The sequence below is a fragment of the Talpa europaea genome (genome assembly GCF_964194135.1).
Source record: "Talpa europaea genome assembly, chromosome: 14".
Classification (NCBI taxonomy): domain Eukaryota; kingdom Metazoa; phylum Chordata; class Mammalia; order Eulipotyphla; family Talpidae; genus Talpa; species Talpa europaea.
The window spans coordinates 92,860,853-92,872,699 of NC_140082.1; the positions used below are offsets into that span (position 1 = coordinate 92,860,853).

The 11,847-nt window shown below is 62.8% G+C and overlaps 1 protein-coding gene across 1 annotated transcript; it reads right to left on the reverse strand.

Annotated features, from left to right (window-relative positions):
* Window positions 1–431: 431 nt before the first annotated feature.
* Window positions 432–1,927, reverse strand: MESP2 (mesoderm posterior bHLH transcription factor 2; the record flags this gene model as incomplete). Its single annotated transcript, XM_084254121.1, has 2 exons — window positions 432–713; window positions 1,268–1,927. 2 exons carry the CDS (start codon window positions 1,925–1,927, stop codon window positions 432–434), a joined length of 942 nt encoding a protein of 313 aa, XP_084110247.1.
* Between the last annotated feature and the right edge of the window lie 9,920 nt (window positions 1,928–11,847).

The window sequence follows — 11,847 nt, forward strand, 5'->3', positions numbered from 1 at the left end:
CCAACCCAGGGCAGAAGTCCTGTCACCCCTGGGAGGCCTGGATCCCACGTGGGATGGGAGCATTTTCCCTCTCCTAGGGGCAGTAAAGACCCAGGCTGGCACGGAAAACAGACCAAACCAAACACCGTCTCGCCTATTTTTCTTTTTTTATAAAGGTACAAAAGTCTAAGCACACAGGCTTCCGGTCAAGTGTCACCAAGAGCGGCGTGTGGGGCCTGCACCCCTGCTCCCGGGACCCACTCCCTCACCAATCCTGCCCAGCTTCCTTTGTGGGGAGGCATCCTGATGTTACTGAAGCTCAGACCAAGCAGCAGCTGCTTAGGGGTGCCCCAGCCCCCACTTCGGCCAGGGGGCCACTCCCAAACAACATTTGGAAAGGCAGGGCCGGGAAGGGGCCCAGCCCCCAGGCCTGGGTCCTGCGGAGAGGGGCGCTAGTAGAAGAGGTGCAGGTGGGGCCCCTCCACATCTTCTGGCCAAAGTTCAGGGTCACCATTGAGCCGCAGGCCTGCGCTCTGGGGAGGGCTGTCATCACCCAGCTGCAAGGCAGGGCCAGGGTGCTGGTCCCCTGGGCTCCAGAGCACCAGGGCGCTGGGGTCCCAGCAGCCCCACTGCGGCTGCGGCTGCGGCTGCGGCTGGAGCCTCCCGCAGGCTGGGCGGGACAGGAGGGCTGGCGTTTCTGGCAAGAGGCAGGACTCCGGAGACACAGCCATCCCCTGCAAGGCAAACAGGGCAGCAGGTGAGCGGCCGCGGCCGATGCCCAGACCTGGAGCCTGGACCTCCGGGAGTGCGGCGGCAGCCGCCTGCCCCAGCAGTGGCAGGAGGACTCGGGAGGGCGCCCGGCCCAGCTCTGCCCTCACCAGCTGCCCCAGCGCACGTCGCCTTTCGGCTGTTCTGGCAGCATCCCTAACGGGGTGACCCGCCGACTCCCCGCCGCTGGCGGCCGAGGGGCGGGGGCCCAGGCGCCAGGGTGGGTGGGCACCGAGGGCGGCCCCGCGTGGAGCTGCGAAGGCGCGTCCCGCGGCCGTGATTCATTCACGCGCCTCTGAGGGCGGCCGGGGACCCCGAGGTCACGCGTCCCCGGGTCCCGGGGACCTCCCAGTGCCCCAACGCTCACGAGAGCCCCCGGCCCCCGCCCCGCGCGCAAGACGTGCCTGCGCAGACTGGGGCTGCCAGGGGAGGCCGCAGCCCCCCGCCCCCCGCCCCCCGCCCCCCGCCAGGGACTGACGGGGGACCGGCGCGGAGAGGGCGGAGCTCGGCGCGGGCCTACCTGGCGCGGGGCGGCCCGCTCCGGGGGCGCTGGGGGCGGCGTCCAGGGCGCGGCGGGTCCCCCGAGCTCCGGGGGTGTCCGCGTCGCGGGGCAGGCTGGGGGCGGCCAGAGCCGCGCGCCGGGGGCTCCCGCTCGGGCCGGCGGGGCGCCGTCGGGGGGCGCCCCGCAGGGGCCGGGCGCGGGGGCGCCGCGGGCGGGGCAGAGCGGGCAGGCGCGGGGCGCGCCGCGGCCCAGCAGCGCGGACAGGTGGCCGATGTAGCGCACGGCCAGGCGCAGCGTCTCCACCTTGGTGAGGCTCTGGCCGGCGGGCGCCAGCGAGGGCGGCAGGAAGCGGCGCAGCTCGAGCAGCGCGCGCGCCAGGGTGCGCATCCGCAGCTTCTCGCGCTCGCTCGCGCTCTGGCGGGGCCCGGCGCGGGGCGCGGGGCGCGGGGCGCGGGGGGCCGGCGCGGCGCGGGGCGCGGGCGCGGGCGCGGGCGCGGCGCGGGCCGGGCGGGCGGCGGGCGAGGGGCCGCGGGCCGCGTCGCAGGGGCAGGAGCCCGAGGAGTCGGAGGAGGAGGCCGGGGACGCGGAGTCCGCGTGGCCGCCCCAGCCCCAGCCCGGGGGCAGCGTCCAGGGCTCGGCGGGGCCCGGCGGGCCGGGCGGCGGGGGCGACGGGGCCATGGCGGGGCGGGCTGCGCGCCGGGGCCGCCGCGCCGGCCTTTATGCGGCCGAGGTGCGAGGGGCGCCCCGCGGGCTCCCGGGAGGTGTGGAAACCCCGGGCCGCGCCGGGCGGGGCCTGGGAAAGCCGCCCATTTGCGGAGGTGTGGATTCTGGCTCCTCGCGGCCCAATGGGGGCCCCGCAGCCCGGGAGGTGTGGGGGGACAATTCGCACCTGGACGGAGCCGCCAAGCTTCTCACCCCGCGCCCCCCTCGCCCGCGGGTGCGTGCCCGGGAGCCCGCGCTGCGGCAGTGCCCTGGTCTGCGGGGGCCTCCGGCGGCTTGTGGACCCCCGCGAAGCCTGGCCGCCCCTCCTCGCCAGCTGGGGGCCGTGTCCGGTTACCTCCGCGAGGGGCCGCGAGCGTGTGGACGGGGCTGCCCGGCGGGCCCAGGGACGGGCCCACAGTGGTTTGAGGGGGGGGAGTGGACCCTCCCCAGTTTTCCAAGGAAGCCACACTCACTGAGCGATGCCCCAACAGCCACCTCACTGCCCACGCAGGAGTTTCAGCCCTGAAACAAGCAGAGCTGCGTCTGGAGACGAGAAACAGGGTCCCGCGGGTGTTGAAATGGGGAGAGCTGGGCCCCCTCAACAGGCCTGGGTCAGGCCCTCTTTATTAGTCCCCACCTGAACTTGGGGGCGGGTTCCTTCACGCCTCTGAAGCTCAAGTGTGGGCATCCTCAGAGTAACAGTACAAACGCCACCAGGTGGGGGCTGCGGAGCCCCCGGGACCTGAGCTGGGCCTGGGCGCGGGCCGAAGGCGAGCCACTGTCCCTGCGTGGAGAGGCACTTACACCTGCAGACGCTCACGGCCTTATCCATTTAACTTGCTTTTATTTATCGACTGGCAGAGGCCAGGCACACCAGCGTGAACTAGCAGGTGGTGGTCTCTGCGCTCGTGAGATTTCAGTCTGGTGGGAGAGACGGGTGGATGGGCCGCCTGTCCTCGTAGCTCCCCACTACCAGCTGCGCCCTTGGGCAGTGCCCTGGGCAGCTGAACCCGCTGCCGCTGGCACCAAGAGCAACGCGGAGATGGTCAAGCTTGCGAAGCCAAACCCTCTCTCCTCAGCAACAATTATAGCTTAAAAGCAGGTCCTGTCCTTCATGAGCTCCAGGCTGTGCCAGGCTCAGGGCCACGCTAGGGCCTGTTGCCCCGGCCACAATGGCGGACGGTCCTTGCTGGGCCTTGAACCGTGAGTCACCAGGACTTGATGGGGATGGAGGTAGGATGTGGGGATCCCCAAGGAGCTTGAGGACAGGGTACAGGGTGGAGTGGAAGGTGTGGGGCTAGGCCAAGGAGTTGGCTTTTATTCCCAAGGGCGGCAGATGGACTTTGGAGCCGAAATGTGACATAATTTGAAAATAATCAGCAATAAATAACTAAGGGTCAATGTGATTGACCCCACCAGCCCAAAGCAGTAAATGACCTTTTAGTGTTATTGTGGCTGTTTTTAAAAATTAACTCTTAGTTATGTAAACTATATAACTAATATGTTCTCTGTCAGAAATGGGGGCCTCACAGATAAACCGAGTCCTGGTGACCCTGCCCAAAGGTGACAGCGTTGTTGACTTGCCGTGTGTCCCTCCACGCCCGTCCGTGCACACGCGGAGACACACGTGGCCTTAGAGACACGTTGACAAGGGAGTCTGGCCTGTCCCCACACCCGCCTGCCACTTGCCTTTTTTCCAAGTCAGGACAGACATAGCTGGTGGGCTCTGTTGGTTGGGGCTGATTGAAATGTCCCTCCATGGAAACCACAGCAGATAATTTTAATTGGAAAAAGCCAAGATGGCAGGATGTGCAGATAAACCTTGAATGATGAAATGTCCTCAACTCCCCTCGGAACTTTGAAACACATTAGTGGGGCCTCCCTGGTGGCGCGAGGGCTTAAGCGTCAGCACTGTGAAGCTATCCAGGCCTCTGCAGCACGAGTTCAATTCCCAGCCAGGGAGCTACCCACATGGCGCAGCAGACCCCTCCTGACTCCGCGCTGCTCCCCTCAGCCGTGGATTTCAGTGGATCCGCCTGTTCTGCTCCCCACTCTGTCTCTGGTGAATCCTCTCACCCACCCCCCACATCTGTCCTGTAACCCAGTTCTTGTATGCATAAATCAATAAATCTTAAATAAAAACACATTAGGGACACGTGCCAGGTCTCATTCCACCCTCATGATGAAGGAAAATGGACACTGAGTCAAGCTGGTTTAATTGTGGTGACATCAGAGAATCAATCCTATACTTTTTATTTTTTATTTTTTTTTTAAAGGTGGTGGCAATGTTCTTTTTTTTTTTTTTTTTTAAAGATTTATTTATTTATTTATACAAGCACTGGGTACAGTCAGAAGCGCAGGAGGGTGAGAGGATTCACCAGAGCCAGAGCGGGGAGCAGAGCAGGCAGAAGGACCGAAGGACACTGCTGAGGGGAGCAGCGGGCGGCAGGAGAGGTCTGCGCGCCATGTGGGACCCTCCCCGGCAGCCGGGGATCGAACCAGTGTTGTAGAGACTGCAGGCAGCTTCGCAGCCCAGCCCTCAACCGCTGCGCCACCAGGGGAGGCCCAATCCTATACTTTTTAGGTTGAAATAATGGCAGCTCTTGTGTGTCATCCATCATTTACTTGTCCAAGGCTGTACAACCTGGAAAGCGCCTGACCTGGCTCCCTGTCGAGGGATGTACACTGTGTAGCTGTCGGTGGTGAACAGGGTTCACTAGGCCTTGCATCTGTTTCCGACCTGAATACAGAGGTTTCAGATTAACGTGTTGCTTGATTTTGTGCTTTCTCACTCTTCTTCAACTGCTGTATAATATTCCAGACAGACCTGGGGGTAGAGTCCCAGTTCTACCCCTTATGCGCTGGAAGAACAGCAGCAGCATCCTCAACCTCAAGTTTTCTTGCCTATAAAGTGGGGGTTCTGATCTCCAGGAGACTTTCTACCCCGGGATTTCTTTCGTGTGGACAAAATTAAATCACCGTCCCTGTGGATACGTGAGCCGCCCAACGCAAGCCCTCTCTGTGCAATAAGGACGGATCTAGTGTCTTTGTCAACAAATGAGGCCATAGTAGCTGGCGACAGCTGGGCGAAATGAACTCACAGTAACATCAGTGTCCCCGGGTGAATGACTGCTCCCCTGGAAAGATCTCTAGTGATGTAACCCTGACTCTAGCCCCAGGCCTGTCACGGGCGGTGTTGTGAAGATAGGGACTCACCCAACTTGGGATAAGTTGCAAAGGCAGGACGTGAGCCGGCCGACAGCCCGATCTAAAGTGGTCCTGCCCTGTGACTTCCCCGAGTTGGGGTCAGGGGGATGCCTGTCCCCTGCAGCCCAGGGGGAAAGGCCAGGAGCCTCATTGCCTTTCAGGCATGAAAAACAAAGCAAGTCCATTTGCAAGAAACTGGTCCAAGGAGAGCCGAGCTGGTCTCTTATTCCCCAAGCGGGGTGAGCCGGACCCCAGTAGGCAACCAACTCTGGGGTCATGACTTATGAGGATGGGATGAGCCCCAGTTCCAGGCAGGGAGGCCCACAAGCAGCTGGAAGCCAGTCTCCTGGGAAATAACTGAAGGACTTGGGGTTGTTTTGTCCCCAAAGAAAAAACTTAGGGAAGTTGGGGGTTGTCTCCAGATGCCTGAGGGGTGGGGGTGGGGGACCCTCCAGGGATTGTTCTAAGAGCTTTGTAAGATCAGGATCAGAGGTCTCAGGGGGGAATGAGCGGGCTGTTCCCGGAAGGGACTAGGAAGCGGTCAACCAAGTGTGGCACGGACCTCTGGCCAGGTCTCTGACTCACCTGCCAGCCGGACCTGGTGATCTGGTGATCCCTGGGGCACTTCCAGGGCTGAGACTAAGACCCTGCGCCATGTGGGTAGCTCCCTGGCCGGCCGGGGGATTGAACTCATGCTGCAGAGGTGCGCATTGCTTCACAGTGCAGTGCTTGACCCCTTGCGCCACCAGGGAGGCCCCCATTTTTAGTTTTTTAAGGTAAATTGTGATCCATTTCCATAGTGGCGCCCCGGTTGACATTCCCACCCGCAGTGTGGTCGGGCTCCCTTTTCCCTGTGTCCTCTCCAACAGTTGTTGTTTCACCCACTTCTTTCACCCATTTGTTGTTTCACCCACTGTCTCTCGGGACTCTGGCAGTGCAGGGTGAGGGACACTCCGGGGTGTCCTGGGCTGGGGGGAGGGCGGAATGGGGTTGCACCGGCACTTCAGGCTGCCGACTCCACCGCCTGCTCTCCTTGATGCCGTGGCCCTGCATGCTCTGGGCTGGACCGCGGCGCCGAGACTGGCTCAGCTGGCTGTGTGGCACCAGCTAGCTTGGGGCCAGGAGACAGGCAGTGTCCCTGTCAATGTTCCTTCTATACAGAGGAAACTGAGGCTCCACCCCTGTCAGGACACCTGTCAGGAGGGGCAGGGACCCGGCCTGGGCCCCGAGCAGCTTTTTCAGCTCTGTCCCCACCAGGCCCAGAGAGGCAGCGGCTGTGGTCGGGCCCACTCGTGGGTGGGTGAGCTCCCCGCTCTGCTCCCCCGGCCCAGCTCCCACTCTCTTCCAGGGCAGGCAGTGCCACCCGGAGCAGGAAGGCCTTGGAGCCAGGGTCCCTTCGGGCCCTGGGCGGCCAGGCTGTGGGACCTCAGGGGCAGGTGGAAGCAGGCTGGGCTGCCGGGTGGTATTCTCATTACCAGCGGGAGTGCGGCTAGCCCAGCAACCCCTTGGCCACTGCGGAGCCTTCACACCTCCTGTCTGCCTGTTGACACGAGTCAGCCTCCCAGGCGGAAGGTGTCGGAAGGTGTCAACTTGGGAACCAGGGTGCGGAGGGGCCTCCAGCCCCTCAGAAACCCCAGAAAGCACTTGGGGGGAGGGCGGGAGGAGGCCCAGGGGAAGGCAGTGCCTGCGAGGAGGGGAGGGAGGGAGCCAAGGACAGGGCCTGGGCGGCCCTCCGTGGGCAGGAGCCCTGGGTGAGTCGCACAGACACTCCCCTGATCCAGGGGACACGGCCCTGCCATGCCGGGAGCCCTCGGCGTCGCCAGGAGGCCCAGAGACTGGCAGCTGCCGGAGCCGGGCCTCAGAGCAGCCGCAGGAACGGAAGCTCGCCCACCCAGCCCCGTCCTCCCATCCCGGTGCCCGCTGGGCCCTCTGGCCTCCGCGACCGTCCTCCTGTTATAGGGCAGCCCCAATATTGAACGGGTTGCCTGGCTGTGGGTCCTTGGAGTTCCCAGTGTCTTTGGCTTTGGCCTGGGGTGGGGGTGGAGTCCACAAAGCCTGTATGGGATCAGCTTCAGGACAGCCTTTTCCCCCTAACAATTCCGCTGCGTCCTTGCTCAGGGGAAAACTGGCCAGAGAGGCCGCTTTATTTGCAGTCTCTGGAGGCAGGATCTGAACCCACAAAGGCCACGTAGGCCACCGGGGCACCCCGTCCTGGGCCGGCAAGGGTGGGGCGGGCTGCTGCTGCCTCTGGGGCCCACTGAGCTGGAGAGAGAAAGAACAAGTGGGCTGGAGCCCACAGAGCCAGGTGGTCCTGGCTGGGCTGTCAGGGTGTCCGGGAGGAAGGGAGGGGCCTGAGCAGGGGTGGGGGGCCCTGTGCACGCAGAGCACGGCTTCAGGCAGGGGCCGGCGTGAGCCCACGTCTGGATGGGACGTCCTGGGCTAGTTTGGGCCGTGGCCGGTGGACTGGGGGTGAGGGGACGTGAGAACTGGGTGGGCTGGGCGGTCCTGCTGAGGGGAGGTTGGGCTCTTAGGGGGGACGTGAGATGCACTGAAGTCTCAGGAAGGAGAGGGGCTGGAAGGGGAAGAGCCGGAGGCCAGGACCTGGAGCAGGGCAGGGGCTCTGCAGAGAGGGTGGGAGGTGTGGCCCGTTGGCTGGGGGTGGGATGGTGGTGGTGGTGGGGTTGGCCTCAGGCTCTGGGAAGCTGTGCAGCAGGCCTGGGGAGGGAGGAGGACCCACGGACCTCGAAGAGTCTGCAGAGGCCCCAGGGATGTCCAGCTTCCAGCCTGGCTCCATCTCCTCATCTGAGACAGGGGTGTGCTTTCTGGGAGGACTAGGTTGAGCCATACGCCTGGCTGCCTCGCGCAGCTGGGGGAGGCCACCAGCCACCATCCTGCTGCTCCTGGGAAGGCTGGACTCCTGTGCCCTGACCCCCTGGGAGGGGGCACCAGGCTGGTGCCCACCTGCTGGGATGCAAATGAGCTCTGTGGGGTGGGGGTGGGGTCTGCAAAGTCTTTCCTTCCTCCCGCCCTTTCTTTAAAATTACCAAAGCAAGTTATAGAATATCACGACTACACAATCGAAACGAAGGGAATTTTCAAAAAGCCCCCAGGGCCGTGCCCCCGGAGGACCCGGCTGGCATGTCAGCTGGCACCTCCGAGCCCGTACCATCTCTCGGTGCCCCAGGCCACGTGCAGAGACAGAGCTCTCCAGAGAAGCAAGTCAAGTTCCCAGTGTTCTGAAGCTTCTGGCATATGTGCATCTTCCCTTCAGAAGCAGGCTTCATTGAGGTATACATCACGTACATGCATTTACCTGTTATTTTTTTCTTTTTAAAGATTTATTTATTTTTTGCATAGACAAACTGGGGTGCAGGCCAGAGGTGTGGGGAGTGAGAGGATTCACCAGAGACAGAGTGGGGAGCAGAACAGGTGGATCTGCTGAAATCCACTGCTGAGGGGAGCCAGGAGAGGTCTGCTGCGCCATGTGGGTTGCTCCCTGGCCGGCCGGGGGATTGAACTCATGCTGCAGAGGTGCGCATTGCTTCACAGTGCAGTGCTTGACCCCTTGCGCCACCAGGGAGGCCCCCATTTTTAGTTTTTTAAGGTAAATTGTGATCCATTCCATAGTGGCGCCCCGGTTGACATTCCCACCCGCAGTGTGGTCGGCTCCCTTTTCCCTGTGTCCTCTCCAACAGTTGTTGTTTCACCCTCTTCTTAAGCCAGATCTGCCCACCGTCTGCTCACCGTCTGCCCACCGCCCCGACCCACGCTGGCCTCCCCCAGAAAAGGCTCTGCCTGGTGCAATGTCTCAGCCGGGTCAGATCCCAAGATCGGGGTGTTGGGACAGCACCCTCTGCTGGCCACGGCCTGAAATGCACGCACGCTGGACCCGCGCGGGGCCTGCGTCCACCCGAGGAGCTGGTCTCCTGGGACGTCTGTAAGCGGTGAAGGTCCTCGCTTCATCTCACATGTGGAGAAACAGAAGTTCCTTGCCACGAGATCCCCGCTTTCATGTCTGCGTCTTTGGGCTGACTCAGCCCCTTAGCCCCTTTATGCCTCAGTTTCCCCAACTGCACTATATACTCAGTCCCTCTTCCACTTGCTCAAATGGAGTGAAGGAGCGTGAAGTGACCATCCCTAGGAGAGAGGCCCTCGGTCCTCACCCTGTGTCCCCAGCCTGGCTCCAGACCCACAGGGTGTCTGGCCCTTCCTCCCATCCTTCCCCTGGCTCTGACAAATCTGTCTCCTTCCTCTAGCCCCTCCCTCCTCGGCACCCCTCTGCCTCCTGAGACTGCCACTGGCTGTGCATCCAGCTGATCTGTGGCCAAGATAATCAGATTATCGTGGGTCCAGAATAATCTATTCCATATGGTTTGCCATCTCGGTGGCTCCAGAGCTAAAGGTGTGAGGAGAGGGGTGATCCGGTTGCTGGGGGGGGGGGGGGGGAGGGCTCCCTGGGAGCCTCCCTGGTGTGGGGCTCTCTTCTCTCCAGCCCAGGGAGCCTCAGTCTGGTCCAACTGAGACCCCGGGGGGCTTTGGCTCCATGGTGGGGGGCTAGGCACGCCCCGGTGCCCTGTCTACTCTTTGGATTGGGGGCTCACTCTTGAGCATCTCAGAGGTGGCCCGTAGCTGCTGGAGGACTCAGGGAGAAGGGGGTGGGGACACAGGCGCTTGCTCTGCCCCACTGGCCCTGTGCAGGGACAGGCTCTCTGCGCCCCACTGCCTCATGTACAAAGTGGGGCCTGGCGCCATGGTGGTCGGCCTGACAGGCCAGCAGCTGCCCTGCCCGTGGAGCTACAGGGAGAGGAGCTGTCAGGCAGGGACCTCTGGCGCTCAGGGGCCTTCGCTGGCCAGGTCAAGCAGGCAGCCCCGGCAGGACAGGGGTCCTCACCCACCTCGGCTACCGCAGAGAGGTGCTCCAGGGATCATAAATACCAAACGATCCCTGCAAGGGCTTGCCTCTTGGGCTGGTGGGTGCTCCCCAGTGGGGGACGTCCAAATGAAAGCCCCCTGCCCCAGACGGCTGCTGCCTGCGCAGGCTGGCGGGAGAAGGCCTCTTCCTTCTCCTGGGGTCTCTGGCTCCAGTAGGGAGGGGATTAGGGCTGCTGGGGAGTGTTGACATAGCACCTTTGATTAGCACCCCCTGTCAGAGGGGCTGGCAGGGAAATGAGGGGTGGCGGCTGGGGGCTGCGAGGGTGCTATGCCCAGGACTGGCTTGGCCTGAGGCTGCGGCCGTGGCTGGTTCTGGGAGGGTGCAGGGGGTCCTGCCTGCCCCCCGCTGGAGGACCCCCACTGAACTCTCACCTTGGCCCAGTGGGGCTGCCCCTAGTCTCTGTTTCCCAGCCTTACACGTTGGCAGGGAAGGCAGGCTGGGCCAGGGGAGCAGGAGCCACTGGCTCGGCACTTGTCAAAACACAGGCCTGGAGGTGTGAAGTCCTCACCCCCAGGGAGGCGTGTGGGCTGCTGCCCGGAGAACTCATTAACTTGGCCAGCTCCCAAACCTCGCTGGACAGGCTGTGATAAGGAGATCAAAGGGAGGAGGAGGCCTGGGGAGGGGGAGGAGGGGGGGTGTGGGAGGGGGTGGGTGGGGGGGAGGTAGAGGGACCTCAAGCTGCAAGCTGGGGTTCCTCCTCTGCCTGCCCCCCCTTCTGGGCTCCCTCAGGCCCACCTCCAGCAGTCCTTGTCCAAACTGGGCCCGGCGGCCCCATGGCAACAGGAGAGGACCAGCTCTCGCTTGGCACCTCCAGTCTGTCAGCCTTTAGGTCTGGAGTCCCCACCTCTCGCGTGCCATTTTGAGGGGTTCTTTGCCACCACCCTTCTGCTGGGCGTGTGTCCCCCTCCTTGGCCTGACATGGCCACCCCCTCCACTCCAGACCTCTTGGGCTCTTGTGCCAACGTCCACGTGTGTTAACCATTAGGTCCTGTAGCCGAGCATCCTCGGGGGCCAGAAGTACATTTCCAGAATCCACAGTGAGCCCCCCAACACGCGGCCACTTGTCCAAATACCTCGAGTTGATTTTCTACTTAATAAAATAGAAATTCATTCCAGCAGCCTGTTGCCCAAGGGGCCGGGGCCTGGGGGCCTGGCGGGTGGGCTGGAGGGGTCTGTCGAGCCCTCTGAGCGTGGGGCCTTTTGACCGTTTAACCACGGGCATGTGCTGTAGTTTCAAAGAGATAAAGATGTCATAATAAAGCAAAAGGGTGACTGGCTCTCTAGGACTGTCTGGTCAGTCAGCGTCTTCTTGATTATTAGCAACAGAGGAAAGCCCAGTGCTGTGGGAACCGGAGGGAGTTGCTGACATTTAGAAGGTTGCAGCAGTGTCCAGGCCTCCGGGATCCCAGTTATCCTGCCTGTGCAGCCTTTACACATCCTGCCTGTGCAGCCTTTACACATCCTGCCTGTGCAGCCTTTACACATCCTGCCTGTGCAGTCTTTACACTGCACCCCTCCTGCCCTGCCTGCACTGGCCAATTGACGACTGCTGTCCCCTCCTGGGTCCTATAGCCAGTAGGACCAAAAGGGCTTGGGCGCCGGGCTCCAGGGCCAGGTTCTTGGCTGGGAGCTGGAGGGAGCCTGAGGAAGGCAGCATCAGCCATGGTCCAGAAGGGCTGCTGGCAGCGCCAGGAGGAGGAGGGCCTGCCCTGGCCAGGCTGTCCTTGGGAGTAGCCGGGTCTCAGGCCTTGCCAGG